Source organism: Euprymna scolopes, chromosome 36, assembly GCF_053919585.1.
Source record: "Euprymna scolopes isolate OS-2025 chromosome 36, ASM5391958v1, whole genome shotgun sequence".
NCBI lineage: Eukaryota > Metazoa > Mollusca > Cephalopoda > Sepiida > Sepiolidae > Euprymna > Euprymna scolopes.
The window spans coordinates 15140393-15159900 of NC_136517.1; the positions used below are offsets into that span (position 1 = coordinate 15140393).

The 19508-nt window shown below is 34.7% G+C and overlaps 1 protein-coding gene across 1 annotated transcript in view; it reads right to left on the reverse strand.

Moving 5' to 3' along the window:
- LOC145260357 (transforming growth factor-beta receptor-associated protein 1-like) overlaps window positions 1-19508 on the reverse strand; it is a 90221-nt gene that overhangs the window by 26520 nt on the left and 44193 nt on the right. Inside the window, exons 9-14 of the mRNA XM_080118289.1 lie at window positions 18213-18345; window positions 16691-16786; window positions 13001-13105; window positions 10294-10485; window positions 8447-8640; window positions 7246-7314 (exon numbers count right to left, since the gene is read on the reverse strand). Coding sequence (XP_079974415.1) covers window positions 7246-7314; window positions 8447-8640; window positions 10294-10485; window positions 13001-13105; window positions 16691-16786; window positions 18213-18345 — 789 coding nt within the window. The remainder of the gene's footprint in view (window positions 1-7245; window positions 7315-8446; window positions 8641-10293; window positions 10486-13000; window positions 13106-16690; window positions 16787-18212; window positions 18346-19508) is intronic.

Consider the following 19508-nt stretch of genomic DNA (forward strand, 5'->3'; position numbering starts at 1 on the left):
TAGAACCATGATATTTGACTTTTACATTTTAAACTTTAATTCAATCCATTATATATAAAAAATAATTTTATAAAATCAACAGTAGGTCCTCTACAGTCCAATGTAAACTACAATGTTTGTGGACTAAGTCACTGCAAGGAAACATGTGAAACTTCTTCCTGGTGCATCGTGATGGGTCCTCGACTAGAGCAGACAATCAATAGTTTAATTGAAAAATGGATGATTTCACCGATTTTGATGACAATAAAAATATGGGAGTATGAAACATTCGTTGATCATCATTCAATCCCAGGCAATGTTGGGTCTTCCTGCTAGTATATGTATATAATTTGGTAGATTACAAAAGTTATGATACATTTAATTAAAATTTTGGTACTTATGCAGAATAAGGACTGTGCTAATATTGAAGTTTTCCTGCAGTTTACATACCGGAAGGTGCCAATTTCTTTCAGAATTGAAACAGAAAAACGACCATCCTTCATAATAGTACTGTGGCTGTTTTACTTTATTCTGTGATGTCAGTAGGTCATGTGACTGTTAGTGAAATGGCCTTTCGATTTATGTTAACTGTGGATAAATTTGACACTTTTTGAAAAGGAAAGACAAAAAAAAAAAAAAAAAAAAAAAAAACATATTGAATAAGAATTTATGCATTCTCAAAATTTAAAGTGCGTCTTTTATATTGTGGCCCCATGCCGGTAGGTAGAGATGGAATCAGCTAGTATAAATTTCAAAAGTGTGTCATTTGAATACATTTTCAGTATGGCCTTGCAGCCAGTAAAATATACACAGTATATCCAAGAATCAGGCAATAAATATAAACTCTATAAACAAAATAAGCTTTGCAGGTATTAAAATGATTTGAAATGAAAAGTGTTTTTTAACAGTTGTGTTGAGGAGAGCCACAGAGCACAGGTGTAACAGCAATGTAGAAATCTGGGTGAATCTCAAATGAGCCTGTCTGTCGATAATGTCTTGAGTTAGATAAGAAAAACATTAATGGTAGTTTATCTCTATTATTATAGAAAAGTCACTTCTTGTGTGTGTGTGTGTGAGAGAGTTCCTTCCTCTTTGCAAATTTTACACAAAGCTTCTTTATATGTCTGGCAGTGTTCTTAGATATGTTTTGTACAGAAATTCATCGGATAAATATCGAAAATCAAACAAATAGCTTTTCTCTCCTTTAAGTAAAAAAGAATTTTTACAAGGGAATATTTTAGTTACACCAAAAAAGGGAGATAATAAAATTTCAGCAAATCATTTCTTAAAAAAAAAGATTTATTATAATCTGGAGATATAACTTAGTGGTAGAGCATTCGACTACAGATCAAATGATTCCCTGTTCAAGCCCGGGGGTACCTCACCATTTTAATTTTTTTTTATTAATGAATTCAATTTACAATAAAAGAAGAAGTACCATTTATAATACATATGCAATCTGCATAAATTAAAATATCATGTTTAAGCATATTGTATGACCGGGCAACACTAGTATGTTATAAGGAAGAAAATAATCTTTGACGACTTTTTCTTTTTTGAAGAACTAGCGGGTGGTACCCGGCGTTGAACGGGTGTTTGGAAGTGTGTGTGGTTTTGGGTAAATCAAAACAAAAGAATAAAAAAAAAAAAAATTGTTGCCCGGGTGTTTGTTTAAAAAAAAAAAAGTTTTGGTACGTAAGTAGGAAAAATCGAAGTCGAAGTCTTGAGGCGCAGTTGGAAAATAATAAAGTGTGAAAAAAAAACGTGCGATGTTAACCGTTCGCCAACCAAGAAATAGTAACGGAAAGATGTTTGAATTGACAGGTGCCCTTTTGTAGACATACAGAAAAAGCGAACACACATACATACATATATATACATACATACATATATACATTCATACATTTTCGCTTTTATACGAGCGGGAGGTACCCGGTGTTGCCCGGGTGTTTGGAGGTGTGTGTGGTTTTGGGTAAATCCAAACAAAAGAATAATAAAAAAAATCGTTTTGGTAGATACGTAGGAAAAATCTAAGTCGATGTCTTGAGGCGCAGTTGGAAAATAATAAAGTGTGAAAAAAAACGTACGGCGTTAACCGTTCCTCGACCAAGAAATAGTAACGGAAAGATGTTTGAATTGACAGATGCCCGCAATAAAGTTAACTCCGTTACTTCTATTTGACCTCATTAATGAGGTCAAATAGAAGTAACGGAGTTAACATTTACTGCGGGGCAGGGTTTTTTTTTTTTTTTTTTTTTTTTTTGTTTACTCAACTTTGGCTGGTTTTGTTTCCCCAAGATGTTGGGGAGAAACCAGCTCCCCATCAAAAGGGGATTGTCCAAATTGAATAGCAATCGTCTGATATAAGGAATTTTCCTCACATTAAAGCTGATTGCCTCTGGACGTTCCCGGCGCGATTGCCGAGAACAGTGTCTTAGCTTTGAATTAGTTTCGCTTTTATACGAAAAAGCCGAATCAGCATGTGAGAAGCCAAATAGCAATAATTTTGTAAAAGTCGCTGTAAATAAATCTAGACATGACGCGCGTCCCCAAATCCTAGATCTTATTATCTAGGGGATAGTAATGACCCTGGGACCGTCAGCAAAAAAAGCCTTTTTTGGACATACAAAAATGCGAGCGCCGCATTTGCATTTTATATATATATAGACTAGCTGGGGTACCCGGCGTTGCCTGAGTTCTTGTAGTTGTGTGTATGGGGAAGGGGGGGGGGTAAGTAATAACCCTGTTTAAATATTATAAAAAAGACGATGTTAAAAAAAAATCGGAAAAACCAAAACCAAAACGGAAAAAAAAAATGGCATAAATAAACCTGTCAGATCGAACCTTCAATCTTAAGATAACAACGCTGTGTGTATGGGGGGGGGGGGTAAACAAATAAGCAAAGTAATAACCCTATTTAAATTAAAAGAAAAAAAAACGTTGCCCGGGTGTTTAAAGGTGTAAAAGAAAAAAAAATAGTTTTGGTCAGGAGGCGGGATTGAACCCGGAAGCCTTGACCTGGAGGTGGAAACAAAAGCCAACTACTTAACCATCTCGGCCACGAGTGAGAGTAATTGATTAGCATGTTAAGTTAAGGCTTATAAAACGAGTGAAAGAGGTTTGATTGACAGGTAGATGCTAAATGAGGTCATTGCGGGAGCGTTACGATGATGTGGCAGTATTTTTAGTTTTCACTTCCCCCAAGATGATGATGGTGGTGGGGGGGGAAAGCAGCTCCCCATTTAAAGGGGATTGTCCAAATCGAATAGTAATTGTCTGATATAAGGAGAAACTCCACATTGATCAAAAGCTGATTGCTTTCTGGATGTTTCAGCGCGAAAGCCGAGAACATGCACCGTTTGAATTTAGTTTCACTTTATTTATACTAAAAAGCCGAACAAACAGGCGACACAGCGAAATAGCACGATTTTTATAAAAGTTGATGTAAATAAATCTAGACGCGACCTGCATTCACAAATCGTAGATATTATTATTTAGACGGTATATAAAAAGTTTTAGGACATAGTAACCCCGTTAAAAATGCCGGCGAAAAAAGCCTTTGCGAGACATACATAAAATGATCACACACATTTTGCCTTTTATATATATAGACTAGCGGGGTTTACCCGGCGTTGCCCGGGTGTTTAGAGGTGTGTGTGCTTGGGTGGGGGTGGGGGATAAACAAAACATAATAAGCGAAGTAAATATTTTTAAATATTAAATAGTAAATTATTAAATATTTTATATAAAATAAATGTTAAAACTTTTAAAAAATCGAAAAAAACACAAAAAAACTAACGTAAGGCAAACGAACGATGTTAAAATTTCTTAAAATTGGAAAAACAAAAAAGAAAACGTGAATGTGATGGAAAAAAACTCAGAAAAACGAATGTTAAAAACTTTAAAAAAGCTGAAAAATAAGAATAAAAAAAACATAGAACATGAAAAAATGGCTTAAATATTTCAATATTAAACCTTTAAAAATCCAAAAAAAAACAGAAGAAAAAAAGACATCTCGCATCATGATTCGAACCCAAAACCTTTAGATAATGAGGCTGCACTCTAATGAACTGAGCTAAGACGATGTTGACAAAATTAGGTCGTTCTTTTTAATATTTAAACTAAATCATGTTCCGACATCATTTGCGCATGCGTAGAAGCGAACTTGTCATGAGAGGACGGTTTTTGCTGACCCCTCCCTGTAGAAAACTGATGATTTTAGGGTGAAGGAATTAATGTTTTGGCCAATTTTTCGATATTTGTGTGGCGAAGGATCAAGCTTTAAAATGATACCAATCTCGTGAAAATCCGTGACCCATGTCGAAAGCTTTTGCGAGACATACAAACACACATACAAACATACATATGTACATTTTCGCTTTTATATATATAGACTAGCTGGGAGGGGTACCCGGCGTTGCCTGAGTGTTTGGAGGTGTGTGTGGTTGTTAATGAAAACCTAAGAATAAGCAAAGTAAAAAAGAAAACGTAAAAACGAATAAGTGGGGGGTTCCGGGGGGGGGGGGGAGTAATCAAAACATCGAAAAAAAAACACAAAAAAAAACCTAACGTAAGGCAAACGAACGATGTTAAATGTAAAAATCGAAAAAACAAAAAAGAAAACAGAAAAACGAATGTTAAAACTAAAAACAAAAAAAAAAAGAACATGTGAAAATGGCTTAAATAACCCTGATTCAATATTTAAATTTAAAAAATCAAAAAAAAAAAAAAAAAGAAGACATCTCACACCACGATTCGAACCCAAAACGTTTAGATAATGAACCAATGCTCTAACCAACTGAGCTAACGCGACGTACATGAAATTTAGTCAGTTCTTCAACTATTTAAACTAAATCAGGTCATGACGTCATCTAACGCATTGCGTAAAACCGATCTCGTCATGAGAGGATGGTTTTTGTTGATCCCCCCCTGTAGAAAATTGTTTATTTCAGGGTGCAAAAAATTAGCGTTTTTAGCCAATTTTTTGGGCGAAGGATGGAGCTTCAATATGATACCAAGTTTGTCAATTTTTGTTCTGTCTGTCAAAAGTTTTTGCGGACACACAAACACACATTTTCGCTTTTATATATATAGATAATTACCAGTCTCTCCTCGTCCATGAATGAATTCTATCCCAATGAAATATTTAAATCACTGACAAGCATGTTTTTATGTGTGAAGATTATTTGTTTAAGAAACAGAAGTCAAGCCACTAGATAATCAGCGATACAAAATGATGGCTGCACACAGGGGAATATGACAGTGGAAAGAATGGAGTCAGACACACATAAGTATGAAGACTTTAATTGAATAACGGCAATAAACTAAGCCGAGCACGTATTTGTTGAACGCCCAAGCAGCACACGCATGTATGCGTTCGCATGTGCTGTTTTACACATTGAGCATTCTTCCCATCTGTTTATTAAAATGCATGCAGCTCAAGTGAAGAAGTCGCCCTAAGCATCCACCACCATTTCAAGAGATGCTGGAACATTAGTTTGACCTGTACAATTAACACTGTTGGCGTATTTCTCAATTGAGCCTTACACAGAATAGTCTATGGGTTTGTGATCAGGCAAGTTGGAGGGGTGGGGGTAGATCTTAAAACTGGTGAAGTTGTGGAGGTTTTCAGAAAACCACTTCTGTGTTTTCTTTAAGTGCAACAACACAGAGTTGAGTCCAGTTCCTATGCATCCTTTGTTGCAAAAAACAAAACAAAAACAAAGACAACTTGGTCTTCATGATCCACGTGCAACTTTATGTATACTAGTCACTTATTTTCCTGTAAATGAAAAGAACCAGAACACCTCGATTTTGTTGAGGAGTTTTGGACATTTGTAAGGTGGTCACTTGGGCCTTAGTGGTGAGTAGTCTACTTTTGCAACTTCCGTTATTCTCTCCACCCAGTGCTTAACAACAGCGAACAACAACACAATGTAGCCATCTAAATGGAGTCCAAATTTACAAAGATGTAGGGTAGCATGACATGGCCTTTGCTGAAAAAAAAAGAAAAAAAAAAACAAAGATAATCCACAGTTTGAGTGAACTGGGTCTTCATGACATGCAAAACTTTGCGTAGGCTGTTGTTCTGTGCATGGTTACAACTTGTAACTGGTTCTGGCAAAAGTTCTTGTTGCTGAATAGTTTCTTGGCTTTTGTAAGGTGGTTCTATTATACTTGGTGTTACAAGGTCTTAATAAATCCAACTGAAAGAAACATTTTTAAAACCTCTTAACAACAAATGGTAACTTGTTTTGAAATATTTCTCTGACCAAAGATATCATAAATTAAAAATTTAGAGATTTTCCTTGCGTGAATAATTAAGATACTCAGCATACTCTGACTCACATCCATCTCCCTACAATTAGGTTTTCTGACTTTGTTGTCAGCTTAAGTAAAAATTTTTTTGTCTTTATTTTTCATCCACATTAAATGTATTTTTCTTATCTGTGTTAAGTAAAAACTTATATTAAAAATTAATCGCCCTCATTTAACTTCTTATTTTGCTACATTTTTAACCACGTAACACTGAACAAAAAATATTCAAGAAGTTTTGGTGCTTGTTTACATTAATGATCTTTTAAAGCAACGCGTTTCAGGTGAAAACATTATTACGTATTTATGTGTCATGGCAAAATTAGTATAAATTCTAAAAGTTACAAAAAATGATTCAAGAGAAAAATAATTACAAGTAAAAATGGAATTTATTGAGTTTTATCATAGGTTTTTATGTAGAACAGTCATGCGACCAATTTATTATGGCAACAACTAAACAGATGAGGATAATAGTTCGCAATAAATAAATTAATCCTTGACTTAATTAAACATTTAACCATATAACACTTGGTAATGAGTATTTTGCCCTTGCAACTCTTGCATGATTAGCAAGGATCCTCATTCAGTGCATTTTTGTAGTCACCACCTTGATGTCCATCTCTTTCACTAAGACCCACATTGTCTTGTTTGGACTTTGTATTTTTTTGTGCAGTTTCTTGATGAATTTCATTGTGCGGACACAGTCAGGATACCTGCTATGATCCTTCCTGCTAGCCACTGCTTCTAGATCCATTTCAATTCTCCGGCTCGCATCTAATCAACTTGCTGTGGTTTAATCACTCCATCTCCATAAGTACCAATGGGTTCCCAACTACTGAGGGGCTATAGGAAAATCTGGCCCTATTATTAGTATTAGATTAAGACCTCCTCTTTCTTGCAACAAAAGCACAATGATTCTTATTTAAAAAAAATAAAGGAAAAAAATTTTACTTTGCAAGAAGTTCGACAACAAAGTCAAGTCCAGGAAAATTAGAGTCATCGAGTTCTCCAATTAACAGCCTGTAAAAGAAAAAAAGAATTTGATTGAAATAAAATTAAAAAATGCAACTGAATAAGAAAATTATGATCAAATTCTCACATTAAAAATGGCAGACAAATTTTTTATAGAAAATATTGATTGAATTTTAAATTTTAATTTTACAATAACTAACATTTATTTTAGTAAAAAGTAAAATAAATGTAATGTTAACAAAAATATAATTAATAAAATTATCAAACAAGATTTGTGCATCAATTTGTTTCTCGTCTATACATAACTTTGATGAATATACATTTAATTTTTTTTATTACCTACTTGTCTGGAGTAAAAGTGTAACATATTCCTATTAAAACTTCTACCAGCATCCCTTCTTCTCTGTCCAGCCCATTCTTCTCTCTTGACACACACATGCACACATTTTTATAGATTACTCAAGGAATATGCTGGCATAACCCTTTAAAAAAAAAAAAAAAAAAAAAAAAAGGCGCTTTTTTTGTAATAGCGAAATTCAAAAATTCAAATATTGAATTTCGAGTAAAACGAATAGTATACATTTAATTGTCATGTCACAGTAATTAACATATTCAAAAATTATGAAAAACATCAAGGTAGATAAATAATTAGTAATGAAAACAGTTTTCAAAGACAATTAGTGAAAATTGAGTTTTGCTAAATTGGCCTAAGATTTTCAAAGTTTTCAGAAAATATTTACCTCTTTTGCTACAATTTGAACTCTCCAGTTTTTTTTTTTTTTTTTTTAAACAAAACACGATTTTTGCTAATTCTCTATTTAATTGTAATCGTCCCCATAAATAATCAAATTCTACCTAATTTACACCATTAATGATTACTATACTACCACCTTACAGTCATTAATCCTTATCCACGAGTGGCCTCCGTGACAACTCCCAAGTAAAAAAAAGAACAAAAAACCCTATATTTTATGATCCACTTTTGTAATGAAAATCCCCCTCCTTGTTGTCATCGTCATGGTTTACTACGAATTATCATTGCATTATCATTATTATCCGTATCATTGTTTGTGCCATCATCACTTTCTGTCTCCACACACACACATTTTGTTACATAGGCATCACCTTGGTGTCATACGATTACTACATTTTCTACTCCAATCGTAACTCTCATACTTACTGCTTCCATATATGGAATGCTTTATCGTAATCTTGATTAGAATAATAAAGCATCGCGAGCGGGTGATGCCGATTGTATTTCTCCAGCCATTCCACGCAGTCTGACAGATCACAGTTATGCGTTGTCGACACTAAACGCAACAGGTCGACAACATTGCTTTCAGCATATAGCTTTAATAAAGCCGTGTCTACAACCTGCAATTTAAAATAAATGCAATTATTAAAAAGTTAAAATACACGATAAAAAAATAAATAAATAAAAACATTAATGAAATCTTTCTTAATTTTTGTGAGGGAGAATATTCCTCTATCAAATTTGAACTCGTCTGACAAAGGAAGGCATAAAAACACTAACTGCATGTCAGTAGTAGCAGTAGCAACCTTGCTTTTTTTTGTTTAAAATTTTTTTTAATTAGTTTTTTTCACTCCAAACAAGGCAAGGTGCCTCTAAGTCGTAAAGGGCTAGTATTTGAGACCAAATTTGCAGGGATAATATGTAGGGAGTTGGGCAGCAAAATGTCTGTCCACATTACATCTGAACTTCTGCATGTCAGTATAGTCAGGGGCCTGGGAGGGAATTCCAAAGTCTAGCAGTTCGCGAGAAGAAGCTATTTGAAGCTTTTCAGCATCTAGGGATTTCTACAGTGTAGGGGAGGGATTTTGCTGCTTGTTAGGGATATTTACATCGAGGGGGTACTAGTGCTTCGAGTTCGTCCAAGCATTTACCATTAAAGTACTTGCAAAACAGGCACAGAGATGCCAAATTTTCGCAATGGAACAGAGGTTGGAATTTGACCGACAGTGCGAGATCTATTAGGTTGGCAACTCTTTTTTAAGCCCTATGTAGGAACCAGAGACTAGTAGCAGATGCACCAGTCAGATGTGACAACAATATTCCATGCATGGGTGAATAGTGGCTTTGTAGAGATGCAGGATACTCTCAAGTGTGAGTAATCTTCTAGCATGGTAGAGGGAGCCCACCTTGACAAAATTGAAACATTTTATGGCTAAACTAAGAACTATCCATTATTTTTATATTTCTTATTTCTCGTTATGCTTTCCTGTACAAACGAAAATCAAAGTCGAGCCATTTTTAAATCTTTTTTAAAATTGATGTTTAATCTTTTTAAAATCAAAGTTAAAGCTTTTCTTGAGAGTTAAGCCTGCATGTTCTTAAAACAAAACTGAAGCTGAGCCTTTTCTTGAAATTCAAACTATTTTTTAAATATAAAATTGAACGTTTTCTAAATATAAAAATTGAACGTTTTTTTTTTGTACTTGTGCAATTTAATCAAGATATTAAAAAATGAAAATATCCCACTTATCAAGGCTCGAAGGCCACTCAGGGATAAGGGTTATTGCGTGTACAGTAATCAATGAGATAGTATTGTAGTAATCATTAGTATTGGGGGTTGTATCCATTTTTCCGAAAAAAATTTCATTTAATTTGATCGAGAAGTTTTTTTTTTTTAAGCAGAAAAACATGTTCTTATGAGAATGCGTTGAAGTCAGCCATTATGGAATTTGTTAAACACACCACAGGGAGATAACTCCAATTAAAGCGCAGACACTCCCTCGCCATCTTTAATACTAGCTTTTCTTCCTAAAAATCAAACCTTTTGCTCGGTATCATAAATTGTTTTTTCGCTGTAAAAAACAAAACTACTTGATGAAATTAAGTGAAATTTTTTTTCTGAGAACTTCGTTCCATAACGGATACATACAATATAACCTTTTTTTCGGTATTTTCATTTTTTAATGTCTTGATTAAACTGTACAAGTACTTTTTTCTTTTTTTTTTAAATTTGATGTAAAAAAAAAAAAAAAAAAAAAAGTTGTAAATCTTACCTTCTGATCGTCTTTGCTCAATGCAGTTTCTCGAACTTCTTCAAGATAAAACTGCAAAAAATTTTTGTACTCAACTAATTGTTCGGAATTGTTTTTTGTCAACTGATTGATGTCTGCAATGTCATGAAGTGGGGGCATGGATCTTGTGAATTGGCAGGTTGGAGTTAACATGCGCGGGTACAAACCAACCAACTGCAGAAGAAACAAGAAAAAAAAAAAAATGAAAATTGAAGATGTTACTAATGATAAAGTGAAGGGAGATAATCATGTCAAACATCAGTAAAAAATTTTTGAGTTGAAAGAGAGAAAGAAAAGAAAGAGATAAAGAGAGGAAGAAAAGAAAGAGAGAAAGAAAAGAAAGAGATAAAGAGAGAAAGAAAAGAAAGAGATAAAGAGAGGAAGAAAAGAAAGAGATAAAGAGAGAAAGAAGATAAAGAGAGAAAGAAAAGAAAGAGATAAAGAGAGAAAGAAAAGAAAGAGATAAAGAGAGGAAGAAAAGAAAGAAAAATTGTTTTAAATAAATAAAAAGGTTAATTATAAAACTAATGGAACACTGTGGAAATTTTACTTTCTCCATAGGAATTACATTTTTTGAAAAGGGGTTCAAATACGATGAACTATAAGAATTTTAGATAGTTTCCATTTACAAACTAGAATGAAGACCTAACGTTGCCTGGAATTGAATCTTCTTTTGTGCTTAGCTCATTTTATTTATTTATTTTTTTTTAACTCTTGCTCACTTGAAACAAGGCATATTGCCACATGAATGTAAGGGAGCTACTATTTGGGATCATGTTTAACAAGAGACTATGAGGAGTTAAGCAGCAAGATGTTTGTTCACAGTACATATAAACCTGCTGTTATTACAGTCAAGGAGGCAAAAAACAGGGAGGGAATTTCAAAGTCTAGCAGTCTGAGGGAAGAAACTATTAGAGTAGAAGGATTTCTAGCATCTAGGAACCTTAACAGTGAAGGGGTGGAATTTTGTTGCTTATAGGGTTATTTGGAAGTATTTATGTCGATAAGGGCAGAAGTGTTATGAGTTCATCAGAACAAATTCCACTAAAATACTAGTAAAACAAGCACATGGATGCAACGTTGCGGCGATGGGGCAGAGGTTGGAACTTAACTGATAGTTTGAGGCCTATTAGATTTGAGACTATTGTTCTTGGCATGCCGTCTAAAAATGAGAGACTAGTGGTAGATACACCAGCCCAGATGTGGCAACAATACTCCATGCATGTGTGAATTGTGGCTTTGTAAAGATATAGGATACTCTTTGGTGTGAGTAATTTTCTAGCACGGTAGAGGGAGTTCACCTTCTTTACAGCAGTTTTGGAAATTTCCACAATGTATCTGTTACAATTCATGTTGTCTGTGAATGTTAGAATATAGAGTTTGAATGATGAGCTCTAAGGTAGCATGTTCATTTTTTTTCTTATATTTCATAATATTTAATTTTGGAGGCAAGGCTGAAGTATTTGCTTGGCATTGATTGGATGGGAGGGACTATAAATACAATGCTTTGTGCTTACAAGCAGATCTTGTGAGTTCAATTCTCACCTAGGACATAACTTGTTTCTTGTTCACTCCGATTTTATATTAAAATGAACATAAGCATTTCATATTACAATATTAGACAGATTGACAACAGGTAAATAAACATTACTTTTCAATTTATCTTGGAATTCTCTGGTGAAACCTGGAATTGATGACATCAGTATTGAATTTTTGATATTTGGATTCCTAATCCTAAAATGTATCCATTTTAAAAAAGTATTATAATTTGGTTTCATCTTATCTTTTGGAAAGTGATGGTCTTGTGGTTACTGGCATAGACTAACGACCTGGGCATTCCAAGTTCAAATCCAGTCTGTTCCACAAAAATCACTTTCATTTAGGATGTTGGCAACCTTCTTGTTGTCCCTTCCATAAGTACCCAATGTCTTTCTAGAAAAAATTTTGACTAGAAAATTATCGTGAGACTCAGAATACGACTGAGTGACCTTCACTGCACAACTGGAGCACGGTTTGAAATGATTTAATATAGAAATAAAATTTATATTCAGTATTGTATTTCATTTGGAATTTTTTCGGCTATCACCCAAGAATGGCTTAGCGGGTTCATTTCCAATATTTATCTCCCTTCTACGCCAGGATGATGTGACAAGGGTTTGAAAATAGGATTTGAAGAGCCAGCATCCTAGATAAAAGCACTTTGGCCTGCCAGAAATGCCCGGGAAACTGTCAGCATTTCCTGGTAGGGGAGCCTCAGGCGTTAGCAATAAACTAACCACTTCTCAAAGGGAAAAGGCAAAGGTTCCTAGAACTGCACAAGACTAAAGCCATATCTCAATCAACAAGGAAGATGTCATCTCAACAGTGACCAAAACGATTGGGTAAAACTATACAAACACCGTGACAGCGAATTAACCCTACCCCTAACCCTACCCCTAACCCTAACCCCTAACCCTAACCCTAAACCTAACCCTAAACCTAACCCTAAACCCTAACCCTAACCCTAACCCTAACCCTAACGCTGTCACGGTGTTTGTATAATAATACCAACGATTGGCTGTAATGCCGCTGGACCCCCCACCCCCTCCCGGACTAGACTTCTTCCCTGATCTAGATTTCAAATGTGAGTTACATGGTCTTTAACATCTGACTTTACTGCTGTTGATTGAAGCCTATTTCTATGACTTACTTCTTTGACATCGACTTCTCCCTTTCGAAACAACTCTCGGGCTTCATCAAAATGTCCGAGAGAGAATTCTATAAAAGCGGCTTGCTGCTGAATTCTGCTCAACATCTGAAATTAAAAAAATAAAATTTCTTTGAAAGACAGTTTCATGAAAGACAATCTGAGGAAAAAATACAAAATCATGAAACTTTATCATTCATTAATTTGCTAGAATTTCTGTTCTTTATCAAAATTTTTTAAGATGAGGATTGATAATTTGTGTGCATAGTACAATGGATAATAATGCTGAGTGACAATCAGTTCTAAATCATAGTTTCTGGGGGTTGAAAGTTCAAATTTCACTACAGACGATACCAAGTATGAAATAAAATTTACTTAACACTTTTAGCTAGTCATGGCAGACAGGACAAGAACAATCTACTTCCGTGGATTAAATAAAAAGTTTAGTTTGAAATTTATAAACTGCCAAGTTTGACACAAAAATTTCTAAGTTCAAAAAGAATCAAGTAAAGAAGGTCGAAGGTTATATCAGCTGAAATGTTGTGAAAATAACAACCAAGAGGAGAGTGTATGTATTGTGTCTGTCTTGAGAGACAATGGATACTCGCTGAAAGAGTGGCTGCATGTATAATTGTGAAGCAAAGGTTGCATAATAATAATCTCTTTTGAATTGGAACTGCTTGATTCTAGTGGCAAGAAGTGCAAGCCGATTGGAAACAATGCCGAGATAAACGGAGAGCACATACAGCACCAGGTATTTCCAAATAGTCACCCATCTGATACTGACCAGACTCAACATTGCTTAACGTTGGTAGACACATTAGGGTTACATTTCTGAATTTTTGAGATGAGGATTGATTATTCGTATTATTTGGATTTTTCGAACTACTGTTATCATCAAGTGTCATTTTCATAATGTTTCGGTCGATGAAACCTCTGACCTTTTTCAGGTATATCTCTTATTGAACTCTGGAATGTTTCTGTCAAACTTGGGAATCTGGACGAAATTTCAGAATGAAACCTTTTATTAACTTCACAGGGGTTCACGGGTCATTGCAGTGTGCAAGGACCCATGGCTCATTGGTTAGAGTATGTGGGAAAAAAATCGATTGTAAAAAGTGATATTCTCCTGAAGGTTGAAGGTTCAATTCTCAGTGTGGGCAATTGAAAAATACAATTGCAAATTCCTTTGGACCTTTATCTAGTCTTGGCTGATGGAATGAGAGCATGCTACCCCCATGAAATAAATTGTTCCGTTTGAAATTCTGTCCAGATTCCCAAGTTTTACTAAAACATTTCCAAGTATGACAAGATACACCTGAAGAAGGCTGGAGGTCACATCAACTGAAACGTTGTGAAAATGACACTGAAGATGAGAAGAGCAGTCCGAAGAATTTAAATAATACAGACACATTGGGAGTTATTGCCTTTATTTTCAATGGGCATTGTTGGCCTTATAATCATATTTGTTTAGGGTTGCTTTGGTCATGCTCTTCTCCTCCTCCTCCTGAATGCCACACCAAGCATCCTTTAAGCATTTCTAAAATGTCGGACACTCCTCTCTGCAACTTTTCCACCAGTTTATTGCACCTAGTCTCCTTTTTCTCAACCAGAGTAGTTGTATATATATTATTTTAATTGGAATTCATTATTGAGATGAGTATTATTTATATTAATTTATTTATTGCGGACTATTATTCTCATCTTTATTGGTTGTTGTTTTCACGTTTCGGCCAACTATTCCTCTGGCCTTTGTCAGGTGGTAACCGCGACGGATACACGGATGGACGACAACAACTACGGATGGCAGAGATTGCTGAGAATGCAGTTAGGAGATTCGAAGTTTCTATCCATCGCAGTTACCACCTGACGAAGGCTGGAGGAATAGTTGGCCGAAACGTTGTGAAAACAACAATTAATAATGAATTCCAATTAAAAATCATATATATACCATTCGGTACGGCCCGACTATGGAAGATAAGATAATAAATAAACGTGGATTTATAAGATCAAAAAATCCAACCTTGATCGCCCTTCGGAGCTCGTGGCGCAGTGGAGAGAGACATTGAATCTCTACGGTTCCAGATGAGCATTGTCTGGAGATAGCGGTTTCAATCCTACCCAAAGCCGGCCAGAGGCTTACTTGGCCAAAATGCAGTGAGACGACAACAACTACAGATGGCAGTGATTGCTGAGAACGCAGTTAGGAGATTCGAAGTTCCTATCCGTCGCGGTTACCACCTGATGAAGGCCAGAGGAATAGTTGGCCGAAACGTTGTGAAAACAACAACCAATAAAGATGAGAATAATAGTCCGCAATAAATAAATTAATACAGAGTAGTTGTAGTTTTTTATCTTTTCCAGTGCTCGCTTCAACCAGAATTGCATACGATTAAAACTTCATATAAGCCTCCACAATTCTTCTAACCTAACAAAAATGAATGATTTCTAATGCGTTTAACATTCATCTCCGTTTTCTTAAAGAAATTTCACAATCTTGAAAATGTGGGGTGATCGCCATGTCAGTTTGAATATATTTTTTTTCTTTTGACACTTATCCCCAATGTAGGACAAATCCGTTTCGCCACATCTACCACATAACTGCTGTGCCCTACATTTGTCCTTATGGTGGCCAAACTTCTAGCATTTGGAACACAGTAAAGAGTTTGGAATGTAGGATTCAATTTTTTTAGCAGTGGAGCCGATTTTTACGTTCTTTGGGATTGTTGCTGAATTAAAAGTCAAGACATTTGTATTGGTCATTGTCTTTTCACTTTTTTATGAATATTCTTTTGTGATGAGTGACCTTCTGCGTACATAGTGCAATTCAATGTCTTCTGTTGCCAGACTAATGTCCTGATTTTGGACAATTCCTCTAGAGTCATTTAATCTTTTGTGGACATAAGCTTTACATGAGACTGTAAAAGTCTGTTATTTTCAATACTTTTTTTTACCTGTTTCATTTCCGTAACCACCACCACCACCACCACCACCACCACCAACAACAACTTGCAGACTGTGGCGTAATGGATAAAGTACAAGGTATATTCAGTTCCAAGTGACACTCTTCCAGAGGTTAACCCTTTATGATCTGGTTGTACTAATTCGTTCAGTCGTAAATAAATGAATATAACAGCATAAATAAAGTGAGAATTTGATTCAAACATGCCTTGTACATATTAGTTCAGTATCTGGGTAGATGCCAGATACCTTCAGATTGCAACTGTCCATTGCTTACATTCAGTTTGCCGCCATTTTAAATTAACAGTAAATATTTTTTTTTAATCATCTACATCATAATTCAAGTCATAAAGGGTTAATGGTTCAATCCTCAGTGAGGGCAATAGAATACAATTGTCAATTACTTAAGACTTCTATTTGATCATGACTGACAGAATGAGAGCATGCTGCCCCCATTGATTAAATAAAGCATTCCGTTCAAAGTTTTTTGCAGATTCCCAGAGTTCGACAGGATAGACCTACAGAAGGTCGAAGGTTACATCGGCTGAAACACTGTAAAAATAACACTTCAGATGGAAAGAGTAGTCTGAATAAAACGAATGAATGTTGAATTTTGAAATCATTAGTAATTATTTCCAAACAAAGATAGTTTTCATTACTGCTTACTTGACAAACTGCATAATCTGAAGAAATCCAACAAGTGAAATGAAATTCTATATAACACATACTGACCTTTTGGAACTTATCCTTAGCAAGGCCTGTTCGATTGGCATTATTCACCAATTCCAACGCTTCAGACACTCTTTTGTCTGCTAGTAACGCTTGAATCTAAAAAAAAGATTAACAGTTTGTTTTTTTAAATTTTGTATTCATCAAATTTGTTCTTTTAGGGGTAAAAGAAAGCATCATCTGCTTTAACGTTTGTTTTTACATGTTGGTAATGGTACTGAACAACTTCTAGAAATTAACTTCTGAACTAACCTATCTCTGACCAGGTCTTTATACTTCTTTCTTTCAAGTTCATCCGTATCTCAGGTTTCTTTGGTTTTCCCTTGCCAACTGACCAAGCTACTTTAACTGTTCTAAACTTATCAAGAACACATTTGTAATCGCCCGCGCGATAGTGAAACAATTAGAAATCTTATTTTCGAAAATAACATTCTTTTCTAATGGGAAATGGGAATCTACATGACTTCTACAGTTCTTTCGATCTCACATGACAGTTTGCAGGTCCCAAACACTTTCCAATCCTGTGTCCTGGGCAGGTTATTGATGTAGGTCATTCTTCTCCTAACACGGTTTGGGTGTCCATCTGTTGGTATCCAGAGAACTAGCTTCCTTGCTTCCTCTTCGCTGTGTCTCATGCAGTGACCGGTTACTCTCATCCTTCTCTGCTGTACTTTCAGTGATAATTTAAATATAATTTTAGGAAAATTTTCCACCCCAGTGCCAAGTTACGGCCTCTGTAGTCATCTACAGAAGATGTACCATCACTGCTCTTATTTCAACAGGAACCAAAACACAGCATTCTCTGTCTGTTTCCATTCTATGAAACAGCCTCCCAGAGGAAGTTGCAATAATGCCTACCATAATCCAGGTTTAACACTGCCTTAGACAAACATTCAAACTATATATATATATATATTACTCTTTTTTTTTTTCAACCCAAACAAGGAATATTACCACTTGGAACAAAAGTAACTTATTTAAGATTGTGTTTACAGGTGACTGTGGGGAGTTGAGCAGCGAGATGTCTGTTCACGTTATATTTAAACTTTGGTAGGTTAATAAAGTCAGAGAAACCGGAAACAGAGAGAGAATTCCAAAACATAACAGTCCGAATAAAGAAACTATTAGAGTAGAAAGCTTTCCAGGATGTCGGGATCTCAACAGTGAAGAGATGGGATTTTGCTGCTTGTCAGGTTAGTTAGGAGTATATATGTCGTAGGGGAACAACTGCTATAAGTTTATCACAACACATTATATTAAAGTACTTGTAAAAGAGGTACAGAGATGCAATACTGCGATGATGGGACAGAGATTGGAACTTAGTTGATAGTGCAGGATCTAAATATAGAATTTTTTTATATGGCTTGTTGACCTTTCTAATGTTTTGCCAATAAAATTATTTTTTTATATGGCTTGTTGCACTTTTCTAATGTTTTGCCAATAAAATTAATTTTTTAGAATTCAAAGGAAAACAAGGATGTAAATTTGAACAGGATGAATTGAGTCTAAATCAAATAAAGCTCACCTGTTTTTCCCAGGCAACAGGGACCAATGCATAAATCTCTTTGCTTGATGAGACAAAAATGCGCCCATCAAAGTCACCAAGCAACGTCCCACCTTGGAATGGAATGGCCTGTTTCTGTTGTTGGTCAAGAATACTGAAAGAAAATTAAAAATAGAATTAAAAGCAGCAAAGTGTAGCAAGCCCTGTAAAAAGACGAGATCTTTACATCTATTGTTAGAAATTATTTGGAAGGTTATCTCTAACTTACAGTAAAAGCAAAACCACTTGTTTAAGAAAAAAACATTTTTGGGGGGATAAGGTTAGTGACAAACCAAACAAAGGCACTTATTGCATTCAATCAAATCAATCGATATTATCATTTCAAATATAACAAAGAGATATTTAGTCGTTTTTTTGTGTGATTTAAAAAAAAAAAAAACGTTGCTCTGGAAGGTGTTTTCCTTGTTTAAGAAATTCAGTTTAACAGAGGTGAGGTACTCTTCCCTTTGTTTTTTTTCTTTTGTTAATCAAAATTAACTTCCTCCAATATTTAAGAGTTCCTTCTGTTGAAAGTTCTTTTGTGAGAATCTATATAAAACCTCTCCTCTTAAAGTGTGCAAAAAGCAACATAAATTATCATAAACTCAATTATGCAAATTGCAAACATGTTATTCAGAATATTTCCAACACAATATCTGAATTACTTTTATAACAACTGAGAGACGAATAGCTTATACAGCTGTAAACACTATTCACAAATATATCATATGCTAATAGATTGTATGTAATTGAGTTTGAAATAAATTTATTAGATAATATTGTTGTGTGTCAGATTGAAAAAGTTGGACCTAAATATCATTTAAGTTTAAAAATCAAACTTTGTTTATGACTTTTCATTAGTTATTTTTGTACTATGTTATTGGCTATTAATTTTATTTAATGCGGACTATTATCCACATCTTTTCTTAGTTTTTTAACTAAGGATAATAGTCCGCAATAAATAAAATCAATAAATAATACTCATCTCAATAAATTCCAATTAAATCATATGTTATTGGCAATAAACTAAAGTACTTTGCTATAATTTATTTTTTAAAATTTCATAATCTGATTTGGCAGTTTGCTAATATGCGTTATCCTTAAATAAACACTTAAAAAGAAAAATCAGTTAAGGGTAATAATTCCTACTAGCGGGACATGTGGAAATTCCACAGCGACATTTTTCATATGTAATATATTGTTGCATTTTTCATATGTAATATATTGTTGCTGGGCATTCTGTGGACATTCTGTTCAGCGTGAATGAAGGCACAATCA